Source organism: Phalacrocorax aristotelis, chromosome Z (genome assembly GCF_949628215.1).
Source record: "Phalacrocorax aristotelis chromosome Z, bGulAri2.1, whole genome shotgun sequence".
Classification (NCBI taxonomy): Eukaryota; Metazoa; Chordata; class Aves; order Suliformes; family Phalacrocoracidae; genus Phalacrocorax; species Phalacrocorax aristotelis.
In genome coordinates this window covers 27327122-27351355 of record NC_134311.1, presented here as the reverse complement: position 1 = coordinate 27351355, position 24234 = coordinate 27327122, and the positions used below count along the sequence as shown (strand labels likewise).

The window sequence follows — 24234 nt, the reverse complement described above, 5'->3', positions numbered from 1 at the left end:
TCTCTTACATGCTTTACCTCTGTCCCATGCATCTGTTCCTCTCAGAGACCCTTTACACTTTTCAGTTCTCTCTTGATTTCTCTTTCACAGTCTCTCTCTTCTGCACTACTTCTCTGCCATGCACTATTCCTTTACTGTGTGTGATTTCTCTTCCTCCCTGGTACAGTTCCCCTGTCTCTTTCATCATCCCTCTCTCACAGATGCACTTCTGCTGTGTTTCTCCCTTGCTTTCTTTCTCTTCGGCACACTTACCCTTTCTCTGTTGCACGCTTAATCACAAGTGCTATCCCTCTGTCTCATCATCCATTCTCTTTCTCCCTTGCCTGTTTTCCTGCTCTGTTAGCACTTCCTCCTGCACGTAACATTTTACATGTGCTTGACTCTCTCTCTTATGCTTTGTCTGCCTTGCACATTCTTTTGCTAACACTCTCACTTTCCCCTCCTATCTTTCACAGTTCCTCTGTCTCAGGCATTGCCTGTATCTCATATTTACCTCTTGCACACACTTTATCTCGCATGCTTCCCCCGCTCATGCATGCTCTTTCTCTCATGTGTCTGCTTTCCTTACGGATTCCCTCTCTTGTGTACTCTTTCCCTCAATCTCAGGCATTTGCTATCTCTTGCATATGCACACTGTCCCTTTCTCTTGCATGCACTTTTTCTGTTTCTCCTTCTTGTGCTCCCCCTCTGTTGTGACCATTTCCTGTTTCTGTCATGCTCTTTCCCTCTTTCTTGTGTGCGAGGGCTTTCCCTCTCACTGGTGCATGTTCTCTCTTGCATGCTGTTTCTTGCAGTCCTGGGCTTTTTGTGTCTCTTGTGTGCAATTTCCCCTCTTTTGCACTCTTTCTCTCCCTCTCTGTCACTTCCCCATGCCTTTTTTTTTTTTTTTTTGGCGTTCTTGCCCTTTCTCATGTGCTGTTCCCCCAGTCCATGTTTTCCTCCTTGTGCATGCCATTTCCATATCTGTTGTGTGCCTTCCTTCTTACTTGCTTGTACTTTTTCTCCTGCATGTTTCAGTCTCTCTCATCCTTTTCCTCTTGGCTGTGTGTAGACCTTCCCTCTCATGCACTTTCCCTCTGGTTTGGGTTAACCCCAGTCTACAGTTAAGCACCACACAGCCATTTACTTGTTCCCCTCCCAGTGGGATGGGGTTGAGAATCAGAAGGCAAATGTGAGAAAACTTGTGGATTGACATAAAGACAGGTTAATAAGTGAAGCAAAGCTCTGTGTGTAAGCAAAGCAAAATAAGGAATTTATTCACTGCTACCCACTGGCACTTCCCTGGAAAGCAGGGCCTCAGCATACTTAAGTTACTTAGGAGGACACACTGTAACCACAAACATACGCCCTTCATCCTTTTTTCCTCCAACTGTCAGTGCTGAGCAAAACATATGGGATATCCCACTGGGCAGTTGGGGTCAGCTGTCATGGCTGTGTCCATTCCCAACTTCTTGCACACCCTCAGCCTACGTACTGGGTGGGCAGCATGAGAAACTCAGAAGGCCTTGATGATGCAAGCAATGTTCAACAATAACTAAAATATCACTGTGTTATCAACGCTGTTTTCATCACAAATCCAAACCAGCACCATACGAGCTGATATGAAGAAAGTTGACTCCACCCCAGCCAGACCCAGTATATGCTCGCTCTCATGCTTTAGCTCTCAGGAATTCTGATGTGCACTTTCCCTCTTCGCATGCTTTCTTATGCCATCTTATGCTTTCCCTCTCTATGGCTTGTTTCCTCATGCCCTCTCACTTTTCTGTCTTTTCCTTGTGGTCTGGAGCTTCTTTTCCTTGCATGCAGTTTTTCTCTCGTGTTTCCCTTCTCACGCACTCTTCCCCGCTCTCCTGCAGCACCTTTCCCGATCACTGTCTCATGCTTCTTAATGCTGTTTGACACTCTTGCAGACATGCTACCCGCTCTCTCTCTTTTCCTCTACCCCTCTTTTGTTCTTTACATCTGTTTCATGCATTCCCCCTGCCTTGCACATTCTCCCTTTCCTCTAGTATGTCCTCTCTGTCTAGCATATGACCTTTTTCTGTCATGTCTACGCCTTCCCTCTGTCCCCTTGTCACTCATGCTTTTTCTCTTCACATGTGCTCTTCTACTCTTTTGTGCACTTCCATCTCACATGTGCTATCTGTTCTTGGGCTTTCTGTCTCCCAGGTGCTTTGCCTCTTCCTTGCACACGCTTTCCTTTTGTAGTGAGTATGCTGCGACATGTGTCCTCTCACTCTCATGCACGCTTTTCCTCTTTCTTGCACACACACGCTCTCTCTCATGTGCTTTCCCTCTTACTTGTGGTTTCTCTCCTGCATGGTCCCCCACCATGTACTTCTGCTCTTCCATGTCCTTTTCCTCTCTTGTGTGCTTGCTCTATGTCTTTTTTGCTCTCATGCTTCTGCAGGCTTTACTGCTCTCACACTTATTTCTTACTGTGTTCTTTTCCTCTCTTGTGCGTGATTTTCCCATCTCATGTACTTTCCCTTTCAATTTCCCTCTCTGTTTTACTCTCACCATCTCATTCCTTCTCCCTTGCGCTTTCCCCTTCTTAATTTCTCAAACTTCCCCGCTTTCTCTTGCATACTTTTCACTCTCGTGCTTGCACCTTTCCCTCTCCCATACTTTGTCTTGCTTACTTTCCCAATCTCATGTGCCTTTTTTCTTATTTCTCTTTCTTTTGCTTTCATTCTCACACAAGCTCGCTCTCTTGCGCACTTTTCATTCTGTCACTCTTTTCTTGTTGCTCTCTTGCTCTTCCATCTTTCTTGGAGTCGTGAGCTTTACCTGCCTTTTGTGTGCTTTGGCTCCCCCACCATCTCATGCTGTGTCTTTCTTGCTCACACTGTCTCTCTCTCACGGTTTCCCTTTGTAACACATGCTTTGCTTATCTCACTCATTCATATTTTCTCTTGCTTGCTTTTTCTCGTGTGTTGTTTTCTGTTTTTACTTGCTTTCCCTTTTTTGGGGGCGTTTCCCATCTCTCCTCCTCACGTGCTCCTTCCCTCTCTTGCGTGCCTTTTCCTTCTCACTGTCTTGTGTATTCCCTCTGCCTCTAGTGCTTTTCCTTTCTCACTGATGTGCTTTCTGTCTCTCCCCGCCACACCCCCATGCCCCCCAACACTTACTCTGTCTTGCACAATTTCCTTCTCTGTCTTGCCTGCGTTCTCTTTTTCACACCCGTTCCCCCTCTGGTACATGCTCTTTTGTACTCTCTCTCTCAATGCTTCCCCCCTCTATCTTGTGGTTTCTCCCCGTCTCTCAGTGATGGACTTCCCCTCTTTCTTTCTGCCAAACTTCCTTGCATGTCTGCTCATGTCTTCTCAGGCATGTCCCCTCTCTTGCATGCTCTGTCCCACTTTCTTTTTTCCCTTGTGGGCAATTTTGCTTTCTTTCTCTCTGTTGTGTCCCTTACCTCTGTCTTGTGTCTTCCCTCTCCCATGTACAGATGTGCTTCCCTGCTCCTTCTTGCTTTCCCCATTTTTTCCTGCCTTGAGAATTCTTTCCTTCTCTAGAGAACACGATTGTTCTCTGTCACTCTGTCTTACACAGTTTCCCTCTCTGTATTACGCTTTCCCCCTGTTTCATGCTTCTTATACACATGCTGTCGTCGTCTTGTTTGTGCTTTTTCTCTTGCATGCTTTCCCTCTTATGGGCTTTCCCTCTTTTTGTGTGTCCCTTCTTGCTCTTGCATGCACCTCCCCCTGCTCCTGTGCATGTTTTTCCACACTTCTGCACACACTCCCACTCATATGTGCTTTTTGTTATTCTTGCAAATTCTCCTTTGCTCACTCTTTCCCTCTTGGTCATTCACTCTTTTCATCTTGCTTTCCTGCTTCCTTCCTTTTGCTTTTTCCCCTAATGAGCTTTCCGTCTTTCTCACATGTACATTGTCATGCACTCTTCCCCCTTGTTCGAATCTCCCTCTTTTGCACATGCTTTTCCCCCTTCTGACATGCTTTCCTTTTCTTGTACTTCCCTTCTCATGCAGTTTCTTGCATGTGTTCTTCCCCTCTCTTGCATGTTCTTGCCCTCTTACATCCCCTTTCCTTTTTCCACATGAATGCTTACCCCGTCACGTGCTGTCCCTCTGTTGTACATGGTTTCCCTCTCCTGCACATCCACTTTTCCTTGCTCATTTCTTTTTCCCAATCTCTTGAGTTTTCTTGCTGTTTCCCCCACTTTCTTTATCTTACAGTCTTTATCCCTTATGTGTGCTTTCTCATTAAAGCATGCTCTCTGCCTTGTAGATGCTTGCTCTCTCGTGCGCGCTTTCCCTTTTCTCATTGCTTTCCCTCTTTCTCTCATGCTTACTCTTTCCCTCTTATTTACACTTTCCTTATATTCCCCTGCAACTTGCTTTCCCTCTCACTTCCTCTCTAGTCTTCTCTCACTCCGCCCTTCTCACTAGCTCTCTGTCCTGGTGTCTCATTCATTCCTCTTTCCCCTTGTTCTTTGCCTTGCTTACTTTCTTTCCCTCTTTTGCTTGCTCTCCACCTTCCTGCTTTCTCTCCTCCCTTTCCTCTTTTTTCTCATTCTTACCCTTCTCATTCTCTTTTTCCTCACCTTTTTGTCAATTTCTTTCCCAGTCTTTTTGAGTCTCTCTCCGTGTCACTCTCTCTCCCTTCCATCCCAATCTGTCTCTTCGCTTTCCTGTCACTCTCTTGCTCCTTTTCTCTGGTTTTCACTCCACACCCATATCTCTTTCTCCTTTCTCTGCTTTCACACTCTCTTTCTCTGTAAAGCCCCCAGCCTTTTGCCTCTTTCCTGTTCTCCCACGACCCTCTTCTCTCCCCCTCCCTTTGTGTGTCTCCCTTCATGTCTGTCTCTCTCTTTAGGCTACCTTTCTGTCTGTTTCTTGCTTTACCTCCCACTTCTCTCTCGCTGTCTTGTTTCTCTCCTTTTGTCTCTCCCTTTCTCTCTTTTCCTCTCCCCATGTGCTGTTTCCCCCTTTCTTTCTCTCTGTGTCTCCATCTTGCTCCACCTCTCCCTTTCTCTTGTGTTCCCTCCCTTTCTGTCTCTGTCCTTCTCTCTCATCCCCTTTCATTCTCCTTGTTCCCTGTATCTTGCACCCCGTCTCCTGACTCACACTCCATTTCTGTTACTTATTTTCTCCCTCTCACTACTCCCGCTTCCTCTGTCTCCCTTGCTTTCTCCCTCCTGCACTCTCCACTGTCTCTGCTCTTCTCTTTCCCCATTTTGCTCCCAGTCACTTGCTTTTCCTTGCTATTGCCTTCATTCTTTGTCTGCTTTTCTCTCTCTCCCCCTCTCTGTGTCCAGCAGGTGATGTCCACATTTTCCTCAGAGCTGTGGTTTTATGTTCCTTGGCCACTGAACATACTCAAACTGCAGATTAACACCAAAAATTGTGTCCTGTCTGTTTACTTTACATTTTCTGTGTCAGAGCCAAGGTTAGCATTACAGTATCACCAAAATTATGGCATGAAAAATCCTGTGCTGATTTTTCTGCATTCTCCTCATCTGGAGTCTGGTGAGGAAGACTGTCTGCAGCTAGTATACTAAGGTATCTGCCTCAAAAATCAAATTGGTCTTGCACTTAATTTCTTGCCAAGGTGAAACTATTTTTCCTGTTCCTTTTGTGCTTCATGGTGTTAGCATTGTCTCATCCTTTGCAGAGATCCTAGGGTATGGGTTTACAGGACCTGCAGTAATTCATTTTGCTCGCAAGAGAAAGTGTGTGGAGCGCTTCAATCTTTATGCTATCATTGAGTATTGTTTTTAATTATTCAACTTTATCAAATTATTTGGAAGTCCAATGTTCCTGTAAACTTGCCAAAGTAAAAAGTATGTCTGATGCTTGGGGTCTGTAAGAGTATCCTTGCATAGTCCCAGAATTCACCTCATTGCACCACAAGGAATGGATCTGTGAAAACTGATCTGCTGCACCAGAAAAAGCTGTGAAGAAAAGTTGGGGGCAATATTCTGATACACTGCAGGAAGTATATACACAGTGCACGGAAGGAATTCTCTCCACTTTCTCTTCAGTACTTTAGATATTCCTTACTCTTAATTCAGAAACAGAAATCTTCAGATTGAAGCATAGTACCAACTTTATTTCTTCTTTACAATTAGTAAGGGCTTCATGATGATGCTGGATTCTCAGTGGCTTATAATACTGCTTAAGCAGGAGCAGGGGTGTTCAGAAGGGCACTTCTGGAAAGAGAGATCATATTTGTAGACTTTTGCTTACATACTTCTTTATTGTAGAAATGTTCTAGATGTAACCTGTACTTCTTGCTGTTAATGGCCTTGTCTTACAGTTCTTACTTGCAGGCTTTTTTCTTGTTCACCGTTAGTTTTCTGTCCTTTTTCGTTCTGCGGATAACACATGCCGTTGGTAGCTTGGTTCTGGTAGCTGTGGATAGGACTGTACATGGGATGCCATCTTTCTGCATTTATCCAGGATTTTTCTATCTTCTTTTCTCACACCTTTTCTTGAAGTACACAAGTTCTTCTCAAATGCATTTGTTACTGAGGTGGCAGGAGTAATTTGAGGAGAGAGCTGTTATTTTAGTTAAGTCACAAGTTTAAAAATAGTTACTGTAATGGAAAAATACAAGAAAGAACTGACTCTGCCCTCAGTGCAGAAGAGCAAGCATTGCTTCACAGAACCATAGAACAGCCCAGGTTGGAAGTGGTCTCAAAAGATCATCTGGTCTAACCTTTCATGGGAAAAGGAGCCTCAATGAGCTCATCTAGCATCCTGTTGAGTCGCATCTTGAAAACCTCCGGTGATGGGGACTCTGGCACATCCCTGGGGAGACTGTTTCAGTGATTGATTGTTCTCATCGTAAAAAAAAAAAAAAAAAAAAGCCTTTCTTACGCTGAGATGAAACCTCTCCTGGTCAATTTGTACCCATTGCCTCTTGTCTCTTCCCTGTGGTATCTGCTGAAGAGAGCACCTCTGTCCTCTTTGTAGACACTTTTAAGTATTGGAATACTGTGATGCGGTCTCCCTGAGCCTTCTCTTCTTCAGGGAGAAGAGACCTAACGCCTACAGTCTTACCTTGTAGGCTAGGCTCTCTGGCCCTTTGATCATCTCTAGCCTTCCTTTGGACTCTCTCCAGTCTGTCTGTGTCTTTTTTGAATCGTGGGGCCTAGAACTGTACACAGTACTCGAGGTGTGGTCTGACAAGCACTGAGTAGAGTGGGATGATCACATCTCTATCTCTGCTAGTAATGCCCCTGAGGATGGAGCCCAGGACCTGATTTACCTTTGTTGCTGCAGCTCTGCTGATTCGTGTTCACCTTGTCCTCCAGCTCTCCTAGGTCCATTTCAGCAGCACTATTCCCCAGCCATACAGATCCTAGCCTGTACTGGGCCTTTCGGTTATTCTGTCCCAGGTGTAGGTCTTCGCACTTGTCTTTGTTAACCTCATACAGTTCTTGCTAGCATGCTCTTCCAGCCTGTCCAGGTTTCTCTGTAAGATGGCTTTTCCTTCTGATATGTCCACCTCACTACTCTGTTTAATGTCATCAGCAAAGTTGGTGCGGGTGCTTTGAATCCTGTTATCCAGACGATTTATGGAGGTGTTGAAGAGCTTGGGGCCCAGTATCAGTCCCTGGGGGACCCTACTGGTGGCAGGCTGCCAGCCTGAGTAAAAACCATTGATCACCGCCCTCTGAGTGTGGCCTTGTTGGCCAGTTTTCTACCCATTCTTAAATAATTTCCTACCATTACTCAAATGATTTGAGCCTCACCTCTCTAGAAATGCCTTGTGACACTGTTCATGTATCAGGTTAGACTGGTATATTCTAAACTGGTAAGTCGGAATTTAATTAAATAACATGGTATAACAGTCTCATTTAAGTCTCTTCAGAGCCTGCCTGTCCAGAACAATCGTCGGATGCAATTTTTATTTACACCTTTAGCTAAGATGATGAAGAGCTGTTTGTTTACAAAGGTGGGCAGGAATGCCTGTAGTTACACCTTAACAGAAAATCAAGCTATAAGCTTCCTTGTTATTTCCTGCCTGTATGACGCTGATGTAAAATGCTTCAGGCCTTTTTCTACCTGAAGTCTTCAGAAGTTCTACGTGGATTTTGGAAAAATACTTGTAGAAAATTGACTAATGCTGGGCTTTGAAATAATTATGATTCATGTTTTGCTTGCTAGGAATTTTAATTATTTTGTTGCTTTTAAAATTAAAGTTTTTAATGATCTTATTCCTTTGAAGTCTCGGCCAGTGTCAACAGGAATAGACTGATTTAACTTTTTTGGTTTTCTTGGAGCTGAACAGAGTAACACATGCTAAGAATTAACCTGAACAAAGCCTTATGGGAAAGCTTGTGGCAGTGATAACAAACAGGAACAGTCACTGCATATATACCAGTATGGCCTGCCTCAGAAGTAGTGAGGAAAGACATATCAAGCAGAGCACTTGGGATTTCATGCAAATCCTGTCTTTGAAGAATTGCTGGAACTCATCAACATCCATCGTAGCTTACATGGAGAAAGCCGCTTTCCTGGGTCAAAGGTACCTGCTGAAAAGGAGTAGCTTCCTTGTGGTGAAGAAATCCAAAGATTACATGCAGTTTAGCTATCTCTGCTTGCAATCCTGAAATAGACATGTTTGAGCTTGTAAAGTGTTTTCTATAACGGAAGGTGAGGACTGATCAAGTGAAGCTGAAAAGGAGAGAGTTTCCAGACCGTTGTAGGTTGATTGCCACAGATCAGTATTTGGGAAAATAAGCACATGCAGGGGATGAATTGGATGTAGTGAACATCTTTCCTGTTCGGTTGCCAAGATTTTTAGAGGCCTTTACTAAAGGTACAATTGGCTTCTTGCCCTAGTAGTTAAATGATAATAGTAGCCATTCAGAGTGGCTGTTCAGACCTTCTGGTCCAATGCCGGCATGATTGAATTCCTACTTGCAATGTAATACAAATCTTTGTTAGGTATCCAATTTAGGGAGTTCCTCTGGAACTATTTTCAGGGTCCAAGCCTGATGGAAGAAGGGAAGAAGGAATCTGAAACTTAATCAGTATATGCCCTGTATTTTAGACAGAGCTCTGTTCTAAGCAGGTTAGCTGGTAGTGGATGCCAATGAGAAAAGTTACCTCTGCCGGGTGACTGAGACTACTCTTTCTGACAGCAAGGTCCCAGTACATCTGATTATGCCAGCAGTGAAAACAGGCAAAACCATTGATATGATCCTATTTTTCCTTCTCTTGATGCTGAAATGAAGAGAATTGAAGTTTCAAGTCTTAATAGCCTTTTACAGCTAAGTCTTTATGAGATCTTGCTGAACCCTATACTACAGTGCACTGCCATGGACACTTGAACTTGCTCAAGTAGTTGTAGCTTCTCTGCCTTTCATACTGGGAAAGAGGATGTACAGGAAAATCAGTGGTCATCCCCAAGTTCCTTCATTTCCATGGTTGTAGCATACACTGGACAACCGTTTTAGCCTGCTGGCAACTGTCCTTTTTGACATCTGTCCATCCGATAGGGTCTGGTGTCAAAAATTGTGGCTCTATAGAATTAATGCTGTACTGATTAATAGTCTACCCTGGATCTGATCATGTAAATTTCCAAAGGACTCTTGGTTCCCTTGCATCTGCTAAAAATATAAAGTGTTTTTCCATGACCATAGAGGATTTTATGCTGTAATCTAAAAAAGCACTGTAAGAATTATACTAGGTGAGAATAGGGCATGTGGGAGAGAGAGAGCAAATCTGTCCTTGTTGCTAAACTAATTGATATTTGCTTCGATCAGATGAATTCTTTATAGATTGCAGATACTCTAAGATGTCACAGACACTTGGAGAACTATGGGGTTCATTTCTGACTGCAACCCTTTATTAACAGACAGATTAACAAAGTGCCAACTATTTTTCAGAGAGCACTAAACAGGGAGATCTTGCAAACTGAAACTGCAGAAAGCCTTGAAACAAAAGTGCCACTAATATAGTAAAAAATGTTAGCACAGTAAAAATTGCCTTCAAATATGCAAATTCAGTATCCCCAATAAGAGGTAACCTAGGCAGTGATATTCAGCTAGAAAAGAGGAGCCGTAAGGGCAGAAATGCTGGAGGATGACTTACGTTGAAAGGATTCAGCACATTCATACTGAAACTCTCCAGACATGGCCTCCACTTCTCCTATCCCAGAAAAATTACAATCCTGGGGTGTTCCTCACTCATATGCTTGCATATTTCTAAGATGTTTATTTAATTTGGTGGGTTAGAAAAAGGTTTGGAACAATGTAATGTAGTGTATTTTAAAATTCCTTGTGGAAGCATTTGTAGGGCGGTCTGTGGAGGTTTTTTGCTTGATTTTTAGACTACAAAACTTGTGCCACCATCTGCCAACTATTCTATATAGCTGGGAGACATGCTTTTGCAAGAAAAGAGTTGTTTTTCTTTCCTGTTTTTGGCATCATAATTTTTTCATTTTACAAACCTTGTATTACCTGTTTTAATAGCACCTTAGAGATGGATTGAGTGGTGAGAGATATGTTGACAAAGCATTGGCAGTTAGGGTTAAGGAGTTCCAAAGAAGCAGAAAACCTATTAATAGCATGATTTCTTAGCCATATTTTTCTGTGGATTAAATATTCAGTTAAAAGAGAGGATTTTTCTTGAAAGCCAATATGTGCTCTAGGATATACTTGATGTTTGCTGTCTAAATATGGCATGTTCGGTGATGTGAGTCTGTAGTGTTCTTTACTTCAAAAGTCTCCAAAGGCATTATTTTCTCTGGATCTAGCAATCTTCAGCATCAATCTCTCACGAAGTTTGAATATGCTTTGTCATCTTTAACACATTTGCTTTTCTCATTAAAGTCCCCAGAAGCTAACTTGCTAAATGAGCTCAGTATTAGAAGTTGAGTACTTATCTTTCTGTTCCTGCATTATGTGGAGGCCTTAATATTGGGCTGGTTCTGTCCGAACATGGAGGTAGTGTGTGCAGTTTACATCCCTCTATGCTCTTCTCCTTCAAATAAGAAAAGGCATTAACTGCTGCAGCAACAGTTCAGTATGGAGTAGTTACAGGTTGATGCATTAGAGGCATCCTGTAATCTTCCATTGTTTTCATTGAAACAGCACTGAGAGGTTGCCAGATTATTCATTACTGGCTGATCCAGCTCATAAACAGTAAGATACATGAGTGGCATGCCACAGCCAGCTTTCTGTGCTCTCCTGGTGGCTTTTGGAATAACTTGTGAACCAGCTGAACTACCTGAATTGTCTTGGTCGTGTTAGCAGCAGCAACCTGATCCCTGGCCACTGCATTCCTTGTGGCTTGGCAAAGCCCTGCACCCTGTGGTCATTCTGTGTGCATAGAATGAGCAGGAGAGCACAAAGTCATGATTCTTAGCTATTCAGCAAATTGGGTCCCCAGCAAGAGGGAAAAATGGTGCTCTGCTCGAAGAACTCAGTTGTATCCTTAACATCAGAATAGCCAAGTAGGTCTAACTGCTTGAGCTCAAGTCATCCTGGTGCTGTTTCCACAACGTCAGTGTGAACTCTTATACCAGCTCCAAAATAAACCAAATTATCCTGCTATTGAACCCCACTAACAGTTTAGTTTTGTGGATGTAGTATGCTTCTGTTGCCTTCTCTAAATTGCACCACCACATTATACTGTGAAACCATCCAAAATTTCCCTCTGGAGATAGGTGTCTATGTTTTGTTGAGAGATGAAGCAAGTGCTGAGACCTTTTGGAAGTAAAAGTATTAGGTAAGCAGAAAACAGTTCATGATTTTTACTATATCAGAATACAGAAAAAATTGTACCATTTACTTACTGAACTGGGGATTCTTTGCTAGTAATCATAATACGAAAATGAAGAATTTAAGTGTTACTACTAAAGTTTACTGTGTGCTCTCATTCCAGTATAAAATGTGAGTATCTAAAACATTATGTTCTACCTAATTTTTGAGCCAAAGCAGTAAACACACAGAGATTCGATTCAAAATAACTTCCAGCCAGTTTCTTCATAATGAAAATGCAACCATTTTAAAAATTTTTAACACCATTTATTTACGATTAGGAGCTTTCTCACAATAGGTTACTAAATGTGTTGTTAGATGGGTACGAACTAGCGAAAAAGATAAGCACTGAAATTTAAATTTAAAATGCAAGGCTCTTGGAAGTTTGTGGACATTCTTACTCCTGTCTTTTAGGATTACTTTGAAAATCCCGTAACTGAGCTTAATAAATGTGATAGCCACAACCACCGATAGCCTTCATCTAGCTGGTCTGTCAAGTGCATTTTTTTACTCTAGAAAATGGTTTAAAAATTGCCTGTTTGCCTATCTGACTCAAAAAACATTTCCTCTGTTTATTCAGTTGTGTCATCTAACTACTACAGATACTGTTTTTACTCATATCATCATTAAAACAGCTAAGACTGAATGAACTGAAGTTTGTTTAATCTTTGTCAACAAAATCAGTTAGTAAACTTAAAGCTGGTTGTTTACACAAGCTCACTGAAGACTAAGATAGTTAGGCAGAAGCAGGGAGCTCCTAGTTCACTCCCAAGTCACAGTTTCCTTGGCTAAGCAGCAAGGGAAATAGTTTTCTGTGAACCGAATGTGTGGCTTGCAGTCATTCACACTTACTGTTCTTAAGTGACTTTTTCAACTCTGCTTTCATGGCCTGTTCTTCCTTCCACTGAAAGTCTTGTTAATTTTGCTCTTGACTTTGCTGGAAAACAGGACTATATCCTAATTATTTTGATTTAAAGAATAAGAATCTTAATGGTTTATGTAAAATACTGCATTCTGTAGCTTACTTAGCCACAAGTGACTAATTTACATCTCACAGAACTCCTAGTCATCTTAAATTTTTATTACTTGGAACAAGATCAGAATTAAAGACCAGGAGGAGGAGAAAAGATTCTCCGATCAAGATTTCAGTGTAAATCACTTCCGCTTTTTGCCAATGTGTTCTTTCGGGAATGATGATGTAAAGTATTTTTATGGGGAGAGGAAAACATTCTGCTTATTATTCCAGTGAAATAGCTTTATTCTTTCCTTTTGTCTGGACGTGTAAGCATCTGAATTTGGTGTGAATTAGTCTCTGCAGATATGGTTTAGGGGAAGTGGACACATGCCAACCCAGCATCATTGCTGTGAGTTGGCACCTCAGGGGAGGGAGAGAAATCGAAGTGCAGAAAACCTTTTCACTTCCATTTTAATCTGACTCCTGTCACCCACCAGAATACCTCAATGTGGCAGATCTGGACCATGTAGGTTACACATGGGGCAGACATTTCTTGCAATACAGTGGGCCCAGCTGAGCTAAGCTGCTGTGACAAGAATGCAATGTATTGCTCATGTAAGCCTAAGAATATGGTATTCTCTGGGTAATGTTGTTAGCTAGCTTTGCAAAGTTTTCTAATAGCTCAGTTTTTATGTTGCTTTGTACAGTGTCACTGGCTATGGGCCAGTGACCCTGGCAAGTTTTATGCCCTTTCCAAGGAGAGCAGACAGGTTAGGCAACTTTGTGAAGAGTACTAAAGTCTGTCTTCTCTGCCTCTGGGGAAAGGCACTGGAAGGCCAAGAGACAAAGCTATCTTGAAACTGCTTAATGGAGACTTTGACTATTCAAACAAAGTATATTAAAGCACTGAACCCTCTAAGTTTGGGGTGAACTACTGGGTGCCTTAGTGCTGTGACGTAACTTCAGCTTACACTTAACATACTTACATGCTGTAGGATATATATCGGTGATAAGGACTAGTTTTATTAGTTATATTGTTGCATCAATAATCAGTTTTCTAGCACAAGGTGGAGATCTGTGAGTATTCTTTGTGTTGTGAAATAACACTCCACTAAAGAGTGGAGGAAGTTGTATGTCTGTACTAAGTCTGCCTGAGAATGAACACCTCTGTTTTTGTTACCAGGAATTCAGCGGCAGTGGGTCACGGCTGTTTCTGCTATGCTCTAATGCGTTCAATTCCAGTTGCCATCTACATTGTTTTGGTAACAGGTCTGCGTTACCACCTGTTCATATGGAGCGTCTTCTCACCAAAACTACTTTATGAGGGAGTGCACGTGTTCATCACAGCCGCTATCTGCCTGTTCTTCACAGCAATGGATCAGAACTACTCTCAAAAAGTGCAAGATCGGAAATAAGTGTGCAGTATGCACTTCTGCATTGCAATGTCCAGTGTGACACTGGAATGGAAAAAGGAAAATAATGGCTTTAAACTGGTGTGCAGAATTTGAAGAGTAACCTTGTTTATTTTAGTCAAAATTGGACTTGAAGGGCCTGTCTTGTTTTAAAACTGAGTTTGTTTTAAAAACGTTGACTTTGAAATAAACTGTTTTTTCATGGATAACTTTTGTTCGATAGCTGTTGTTATAGCACTCTCGAAATAACAGAATGGCAATATTACATTATTTGAATTTAAAAATGTACATCTTAATATAAATACAGACCAGTGCCTCATGGGCACTGAAAAAATCTCTTGCACATACAAGTTTTTTACCTTCTTAGGATACAGAATCCTAAAAATATGCAGGATTTCTTGGTGCTAACCAGATGATCTTCTATTCATTAGCCTTGGGGTGGTGGTGGTGTTTGTTTTTGTTTCTAGCATGTGCATTGAAATTATTATTAAATTATTGAATTATTGTACAAATATCCCAGGTAAGAGATTTTTTGTTTGTTTTGCATAGGCAGCACTTCTGTTTAAAGGCAGTATTTTCTTTGGAAGACGAGTGCAATCATTACCTGTAATGGAATCTGATCTGCACTTCAGGCACTGGATAAGAAAAGCTAATGGGCTAACAAAGTAATGAATCTTCCATGGAGTCCATTCACTGTTAAAATTTTGTGGTTCTTTTTATTAATGTACAAATGTTAAATCGGGTTGGTGGCAGCTGTGCGGAACATTTGATCATGTTTTCTACACTAGGTTGGAAAGTTATGAGCCATGAGCAGGAAAATAGTTTAATGGGCTAAGTTACCAGCAGAATAAAAGGTGTGTTCGTATTGCCTTGCCCTTAGTGACCTGTCTAGTCACCTCACTTGAATGTGCTATAATTAATTCAGAACAATGTTGTTTTCCTTGTTTCTGTCAAGAAGATATACATTGGATATCTTGAGTATCAGTATTCTTTATGTGGTTGTTTTTGCCTCATATTTTTGTCCATGTTAGCAGCCAATAGGATTTAATCTAAATGTATTAGAGGTGTAGCAGGAGAGAAGCATACAGGGAACTTCAACTTTTGTTATACATCTGACAATAAAAAGCTTTTAAGTCCTGTGTAGCTGACAGCACATTTGTTAGGAACACTGATACACTTTTCATCTTATGTTTCAGATAGAGCAAGTCTCAAAAAGTAAGCCTTTAGTCTTCATACATTAATAATAGGCCATCTTGATCACTAGTAATGAAATTTTTTTCGACTGTAAAACAGAATTTTCAGTACTCTGGCCACATATTGCTGTTCACCTGGAGAAGAAACTACTGGATGTTAATGTCGTTCACTGTGATCTGTTGGAAGTTTGAAAATGATATACTTTTAATAAATTGGGTTTTGCTGCAAATTATGGAATATTTAAAACAGTTTGTGTCATACACGTTTACCATTTTCATCATTCTCGGTATTTTTCTGGTTACCTGTTGCCTAGCAACCATATGGGGATTATCAATATCTCCTCTGTTTGCTTACTTGGTTAATTCCTAAGCAATCCTCCCTAACGTTCATACAGAATGTGTTTATAAGCGATTTGACTCAGAGAGAAAGGGTGCTAATAAAGAAACAGACAAGGTGGAGGGGAAGTTGCTTCTGGCATACAGAATCCTGGGACAATGCGTGGTGACAGTCAGATTTTTTTTATTCCTTCCTTCTGATACTTTTTGCTTCTAGTGTATCTCTTGGACATTTTATCAAATAGTGGAATCTAAACTATTGTGTGCATATTAAAGTTGCATTTCTTCAGATTACTTAGTTAAATAATCATACTGTCCACTTTCTCGTCTGAAGTTGAAAGATGTCTAGATTGATTGCAGGAGAAAATAAATGGCTTGGAAAAACTCTGTTATTTAGGTCTTCAAGACCAGGAGAGGAAGGAAGAAGGAGGAACTTAGACTGCATCTCTGTCTCAAGTTAACACATGAGTTTGGGTGATACCTCAAGAAAACTTGGTGCTTTCAATTTCAGGCTTGCCATTTTTATTCTTTTTCACATTTTCTCTTTGCATATTGGCAAATGAAATACTATTTTAACTTCATCAGCTTTTGGGTTACGGCAATGCAAAGTGACACAGTGAAGAAACCAGCTGGTTCTTGCCGCAGGCAAACAGACTTGAACTGGGGAATTATGTAAAAATAATTTTATTTTAAATCAACACAAAGTTTTGGCAATTGATCTGAATGTACAGAGAAAGCAAATGCCTGAATGCCAACTCTCATCTCACTAGTTAGCTGCTCTCCTTCCCTCCCATTGTCACGTTCAGCATGTCCCAAATCCTCCGACAAGGAGAAAAGCCCCGTGGGAAGCAGGAATGCCACATGGGATGGTTTCTGCTGTTCTGAGCATTCTGGTTTCTTTTGTCCAAGTCCCCTGTGGTCCCTGTGCCAGCGTGGTATCAGGCTGGGCTGCAGCTTCCTCAGGAGTACCCTGTGCACAGGCAAAGACTCCTCCTTAAATAGGTTCTGTAGCAGGGATATTGTGTACCTCTCTGTTTGGGTAAAGGTTTGACACATGGAAAATTTTCCCATTCAACATCTTTGCTGCTGGTCAGAGCCAGGTTCAGCCAGTTACAGTCATCTATAGCTTCATCTACTAGATTTCACTAGATCACTATTGGTCAGTGTGGCTCACTGCCACTCAAAGCTTGTAACATGTCCAGTATGGTCCTAAAGATCCAGAGTGCAATGAAGCTTGAGCTAAGAAGAGACTCTTGTAACTTAATTCAGGTTTAAGAAAAAAAAAATCTATTAATATTTCAGATACTATATATCTGTATTTCTGCTCTGAAAAAAAAAAAAATTCCAAGTTTTCCTTGGCTCTACATAAGCCAGCAGAACATCCACACTGCGCACCCCAGCCTTTGCAGCAGGTGATGAATGTGTGCTAAGCCGCTGATCCTGTGTGGTGCTGTCTGTAAAGGTCAGGGCAATTTTTGGAATTCCTCATGTAAAACATTTGCAAATTAGACAAGATTTATCTCCTCAACTGCACAGTTAGAGGAGGAGGGGCCACAGATACAAGTTGCAGTGAAAGGCTTCCTCAGAAAAAGCAAGACTTCCCGGAGTGCTTCAGCAGCACAGAGTGGGGAAAGAAACTGTGGTCCCACTGATGAGTGGGCAGGAGAGGGAGGTGGCTGATCTCATTGTACACTGCACTCTCTAACTGTGAAAGGCTGTGGTTGGGGGATCAGGAGACATTCATGAGGCTAGCACTGCACTGTCTTCCAGAAGTGTATGGAGGCTCTGGGGAACGACTGGCCATCAGCCTCTCCTCAGTCCCTAGGCAGACGATGGAGAGGGAGACTACTTCCTAAGAACTGGATGGAGGGGAAATGACCAAGAGAGATTTACCAGAACAACTTGTGCCTGGCCCATTGATGCCCAGTTGCCTTTTGTGAAGAGATGACAGGCTCTGTGGAGAAGGGATGAGCACCAGGTGTCGGACAACTTCACTTTAGCAAGGCCTTCAGCATGGTGTACTTGGCATTTAAGTGGTAAGCAATATATCAGTGGGCTTGAAGGTGGACTGGATCACTGGGCTCTGAGGGTTGTCTTCAGTGGTCTGAGGTCCCATGGTTGGCTGGTGAGCAGTGGTGCCCCTGGGAGGCCATGCTAGGGCAAGGCAATTTAAGATCTTAAGCTGGATGAGGGGATAGCAAGACCAGGTCAAGTCTGGACATGCGAGGAGGTACCAAACTGGGGGAGCAATGTATATGCTGGAGGGGAGGCCCACCTTTGGAGGGACCTTGGCAGGCTGAAGAAATGATTACAGCCTGGGCAAACATTGATTGCTGCCCCTCACTGGGAAGAGCCTGGTAGCGGTTCAGGGTGGGGCCCATGGGCCAGGGAACAGCTCTGGAGCCACAGTGGGCAGAGCAAGGGGGACCATGAGCAGCATTGACAGCCTGATACTGTGCCCCAGTTGATCAGTATTCAAGAAACACACACACACACACGTGCTTGCATAGATAGTTTATTCAACACCTGGCCCAAAACCCCAGTGGCCTCCCCTGCCGCTGGCACCCAGACAGCGGAACCCCAGAAGTTTGTAGCCATGCTCCGGGTGCTGGTATTCAGACCTCTTATCTTACTGGTGAGTCCAGTCTGAATTTCACTTGTGTTCACACGTACCTACTAAGAGTAGAGGCTGCACTCGAAGGAGTAGGATTTAATGAGAGGATGGGGCACACAGCAGTCATGAAGTGAAGCGCTCCATCAGAGAAATAATGCCAACTGGCCGCCTGTTTATACTCAGCCAGCCCATTTTATCCACTTTTTCCTCTGCTTTCCCGTGTTTGTTCCTCCCTGATCCATCCTGACCCTTCTTTTTCCCCTCCTTTGGTCCCTTCCCTAAGCATCACATGTCCCATCAATCCCCTTAAAAATGTCCCCTTTGTTTTACAGAGCCCCCAAGTGCTCTTCCTTGTTCATCCCATAATGAGTCCAGTGCTTCTTCAGGCAGTAAGCTCCTTCAGTTTTCATAGTCTTCCAGGAGATGAGTTTCTTTTGTTGTCTAATCCTGGTGGGCTTACACCAGGGACAATTGCCTAATTGCTTAGTGAGTGATTAGATTATCATCTAAATAAATTACTATAAATTACTGATTAAGCGATTAGGTTAGTAGGGATCCTCAGCATGTCCTTATGCGTCTGACCCTTTCCAGACCTTTGTGTTAACCGTGAATAGTCTTTAATCACGTAAGTTCACAGTGATTAGTGCCTTGTTTCACTTGGGGATGAGAAAGCATCAGGGAGCCCTTTTGGTTGTAGTCAGCTCACAGGAGGGAGGGCATGGAGGTGCTGAAGGTAGACTCTTCTCAGAGAGGCACAGTGACTGCCCCAAAGGCAGCAGGCACAACTTGCAGTATGGGACATTGCTGGGAGGTCAGAGGAGCTTTTTCTTCTCTGGGTGTTCACTGTCTGGGATGGGGCTAAGATCTCCACCCTTGGCGATCTTCCCACTTTGGAGCAACCTCATTTAGCTGGCCTTGTTGTGGGCTGGAGGTTGTATTGGGTGAGCTCCAGAGGTGTCTCCCAGCTAACATTTTTCAAGGATTCTGTGGTTTTGTTGTGTTTAAAGTTAACTCTGCCATTTTTTTACTCACTGTTTCACAGGCTATTTCCTGAAGTCAAAGCTTTGCCATTGATTTCATAACACAAATAAGAAAATTAATCAACAGGAAATAAGCCATGTCACTGTTTTTTTTTAAGGGATTAATATCAGAGCTGAAATCTGTTGTTAATTTTTATTTTACTTTAGGTAGCTGTTTATTTATATGTTAGATACAAAAAGTAAGTGTCACTGGAAGGAGAAGTTTAATGCCATCTGCGCTCAGCCATGGAAGCTTCAGTGCCACCGTAGCTTGAGGATTCCAGGTTGGATGATAAAGGGTCCTGTTTTGCCATTACTTCTGTTATACTTCAGATGATTCCCTAAAACATTCAGCTTGCTTATCAGGCCTGAAGTGAAAGTTGTGGCCTTGCTGTGATCTCTGCACGCCCATGCTGGGTACATTTGGTAAGACACTTACACAGAGGTGACTTACTTTCTGCTTCAGACTGAGAACTAGCCCTGTGAACATTAATTCCTGCATTTTTCCCAATGGGGGACATAGGTTCACCTCAAAGGACACGTTATCTCCCAATATCTGATAAAAATCTTGGGTTGCTCTAAGGAGTAGCCCTGTTCCTTCAGCAGCTGTCTCCCCACTTAGTGTAACACCATTGTCCTCCCTGCCACCAGGGTGTTGAGGACACATTTTCAGTGTGATACTACCTTAAGGTGTGACTCAAATTTTATCCATAGCTCAAAGCATGCCCTTTTTTGCATGACGTTGTTGTCAACCTAAGAATGAGGTTGCTAGCCACTAGAGAGGGACTTCAGCGTAATGCTTAGACTCAAGACTATACATGGTAAAATTTTCATCACCTGTGACTTTTTTATGCCTCTGATTTTACCACTGCTGTGTGCGGTATCTGCTGAGACCACTGGTGATGCAGAACATGACACAGCACAGCTCACACAGCAAATATGCACCCAGTACTGCATGGTTGGTGTATCAGTCACCACCAGAAAGATATGAGGTTCAGAATACTCAAAATCCCCTGCAGCTGTTACCCTGAGAGGTGGTTATATCTTGTGAGATAGGAAGACTTGAGCTGAACGTTTCCTGATACAAAAAAATGAGAGCTGCCTGAAGAGCGTTGTCTTTGGAGGCTGTAGGACTTTCCAGTGGGTCAAAATAGCCCCACCTGGTCCCAGGCTTTTGCCAAGCTGCAAAAGCTCTTTGTGTGCAGTGGTTCCCTATAAAAGCTGAGTCTGTGGTCCCAGAGAGAGCACCGGAGAGCAGCGTAGGGTCTGCAGTTGTTTACATTTGCTGGTTTGGCACAAGTTAGTTTGTCTCCATCTGTGTACAGCAGTTGCTGAGCAGAGTTACCCTGTAGATCCTTTGGGTGGCAGGGCACAAGACCAAATTAAAGAAAACATGCCACTGAATGATACTTAGGCCCATAGAAATCAACAGCTTACTCTCTAAAAGTGGGCTGTAAAAGAGAAAATGACAAACAGATCCACTGGCCCCAATTCTGCCTCGGTCTCTGTATGTAGTACTTCCTACAGTTGGCTGTAGACTACCAGAGGTGCTTCACTGATGAGACACACAAGGCATGAGGACCGAAGGGAGGTTAGGATGCAACATTTACATGTATTGTGGGTGGCTTTTTTTTTTTTTAAGAAATGCTTAAAAAAGAGACTAACATGACTGGTGCAGCTCTCTCGGCTGGAGTCAACAGCCCAGGGCAGCAGCTTAGGAGAGGGCGAGCAGCCTCTTGCATTTTGGCTGTCCATGAACTCCCTCTGCACTACTCAGGACTTTGACGGTGGCACTGAAAGCCTAGTTCCTCCACAAAAGCCATGCTGGAGGTGTCTTGTCAATGGAGGAAAGTCCTTGGCCCTCTTTCACAACTGGGACACACGAGACAGCTGCTGAGAAAAGGCAGAGGCCTGTTAGGACTGCCACAGCTGGAAATGCAGTTATGACTGGGTTTTTGCTGTCTGCAGGTCTGCCAGTGACATATTTGTGGGGATGTGAACACCTCCTTTCTGCCTGTGGGTGTTGACAGAAAGTGTCCAGCATTGCCTGTTCAATCCTGCTAGTCAGTATGCTGCAGCACAGAAATCCTAGGCTTCCCTCCTGCTTTCCTATAAACTTACTGAGCTAGCCTGTGAAGATACACCACAGGAGGTAAACATGTGCGTACTGCCAAGGAGACCACAGCACAGCACTTCATGCAGGCACTTGCACTGAGATGCCTGCATGTGATAAATCCTTCAGTGAACAGCAGCATGGGATACAGCTTTGGTTTACAAAGCACAGCCTGAAGTGTGAAGCATGCTAAAGATGAACATGTGGAACCACTCTCCTCTCACTTGCCTATTTGGCCTCCTGGAAGCAGGTCCCTGCAGGGTGGTTAGGAGCTTCACCCTCTTCAGGTCTGGTTGAACTGAGGGGTGTCTGGAGAAGTCCTGTGAGGCTCCTTTCTGAGGCTTTCAGTAAAGGGCTGAGATGATTCCCAGGTAGGATGGGAAGAACACTTCAGGGAAGGTAAAGGCTGTGGTGAGGAGGTACAGGGGCAAAACAAAATAAGAGTTATTGGAGGCAACTGGGAGGGATTTTCCTGCTGTGAGATAGTTTCTGTAAGATTGACAGGGCCAGGGGAGAGTGCTGTAAACCCCATCTGCCCTTGTGAAACATGCGGTGTCTCTGAGCAAGTCAAAATGAAGCCATTTTATGAAAATCCCATGGGGAAAAAAACCCACAAAATCAAGATAGCTGTCTGACTGAGAGTGGTAGTTCACCTACACATAAGCTCACAATATCTGACTTTCAGTATGCTTTCATCTCAACGTCCTACTTAGAGAAAGAGTTTTACGGGGGGGGGGGGGGGGGGGGGGGGGGGAAGGGGACATAAGGAAACAAAATTTCCGTGACCTTATCCATACTGCTTACCTGTTTCAAACAAACCTGGAGCTAAGCAGAGGTCTTAGGATAACCTGAGTTCCTGTATCTCTCTGCTACACATCAGCAATGTGTCATGGACAAGGATCTCAGGGCATGCCCCCACTAAAGACTGGGCAGTCAGGACTTAGCTAGTGTTAAGACCACATAAAAGCAGCTGTCTGATCCGTCCATGCGGTGTGCTTTGGGCAAAGGATGGATGTTGAAACCAGGCTTTGCTAGTTCCCCTGGTCCTGGAATAGCTTTCTTTCAGTGCATACTGAAGAAGCTCCTACAAGTTCCTTCTTATTCACTCCAGAGAGAGTAGTAGCTGGAGTCACCTGGCAAATGTGTCTCAGTAGCAGAGTTTTACTGGGCTTTTGATGTAGGGTTCTTAGCTCAGACTATGGTCAACACCTGCAGCTCTGCCTTAGCATCCTTGTGGTGGAGTCTGGACAGCTGTGGCCTGTTTTGTCTCCTGACTACAGGTGCAGGGTAGAAATGAGACACACTTTCCATCATTTTCCACACTGCTGCATCGGTCAGTGTATGTGAGACTGGCTGCACTGGACTCTCACCTCAACAGAAACGGAGCCAGAAGTGCCACGCAGCTTGCCTGGGACTTGGACTGTGGTTTGGGGGTGGAAGCCTTTTCTTCTTCACAAGATATTGTGGGGACATGCCTGCAGGCTGTCTGCTGCAGAAGGGACACACAGTACTCTCCTAGCTTGCAGACCAGCACAGACACACAGTTGAAGAAATGTCAGTCTTTCATTCTGCATTCCCTGGAAAATTCTTGTGTATAGCCTGCTCGCTTGCCCTAGGGTGGATTTGGCAGAGCCAACATGATGATGCCAAAAGTATACTATGTACTATACCGTGGCTAGCAGACAGGTATAGCACAAACAAGCTATTTAAAGCCTGAAATTCTGATGATAAAATACTAGATGATTAGCAAAGTAATTTTACTCCATTTGCAACAAATGTGTTCATTTGCATGACGAGTGCAGTGAACATAGATTAGCTGAAACAAAAGCACCGAGATTGGGCAGTTTTCCTCTTTGATGCAAAGATTATAATTAGTTCGTATTTTTGCATGTGATGGTTTGAAAATGTCTTAGCTGAATACAGAGCAAATGTAACTTCTCCGGAAGTGTTTCACCTGCTCTTGGATGCTGTGCTCAAATTACTGGATTCTGTTCATCTGAACAATTAGATTTTCTTACATTCTTACATGTGACACACACACTCCCCCCCCCGCTCCGCCCAAACCCTGTAAAGATAATGTTTGCCTGGAATGGGTTTGTTAATATTATTGTTTCATGGCCTTGCTCCAGTCCCACTGAAATCAGGGGAGTTTTGCTCATACTGCCAAGAGAGCCCTAACTTGCAAATCATTTCCAGTTCCCATCATTGAAATCTTTTGCTTGCCTGATGCTGTATTGTTTAAAATGTCTTAAGTACTCTTAGAAAATAAAGGCCAAATCAGTTTAATTCTGCATTTGAAATGTCAGTGTCATGCTGCTTTTATGTAGGCATATGCATATTGAGTATTATTTTCTGAGTGTAATTGCCTTAAGTGCTGTTGATCGTGCAAAGAGAATGATGCATTTGCTGACTCAAGGGTCTGAGAATCAAAGATCCAAACCATGCAAATGCTTAAGCATGTGGAGAAAGCCCTCTCAAGGGATGACACAGATATGCAGCTACTCCTGTGTTCAAGGCTGGGGTCTTCACTGAGCAGACTGAAGCCAGCAGAAACACACAGCATCTTATCCCTGAGTAGTACTGGTCACTGGAGGGAGACACTTGGCAGGAGAGAAGGATAAGGACTGGTGAGGACAGGTGCAGGTAGGAGAACAGCAGTGTGGATGGAGTGTTTGGAATCAAATGGAAGTAGCCAGGTGGGGCATAGGAAAACACCAGGAAGGCAAACGAACAGAAGAAAAAGAAAGGAAGACTAGGAAATGTGTGAATACAGGGTCAGGCACAGATCCTTCAACTTACTGGTAGCAACATGAAAAAGTCAGGTTGAAATCTATTTTCAAGGTGTTTGTA

At 43.2% G+C, this 24234-nt stretch overlaps 1 protein-coding gene across 14 annotated transcripts in view; it reads left to right on the top strand.

Annotated features, from left to right (window-relative positions):
- The window catches only part of PIGG (phosphatidylinositol glycan anchor biosynthesis class G (EMM blood group)), an 88466-nt gene extending 72934 nt beyond the window's left edge, over positions 1–15532 (top strand). For all 14 annotated transcript variants that reach the window (XR_012658106.1, XR_012658107.1, XR_012658104.1 and 11 more), the window contains one exon: positions 13881–15532. Coding sequence is in view for 7 of the 14 variants with exons in the window: in XM_075079724.1 (XP_074935825.1) it covers positions 13881–14112 (232 nt within the window). In the remaining 7 variants the exon portion in view is untranslated. The remainder of the gene's footprint in view (positions 1–13880) is intronic.
- Positions 15533–24234: the final 8702 nt, after the last annotated feature.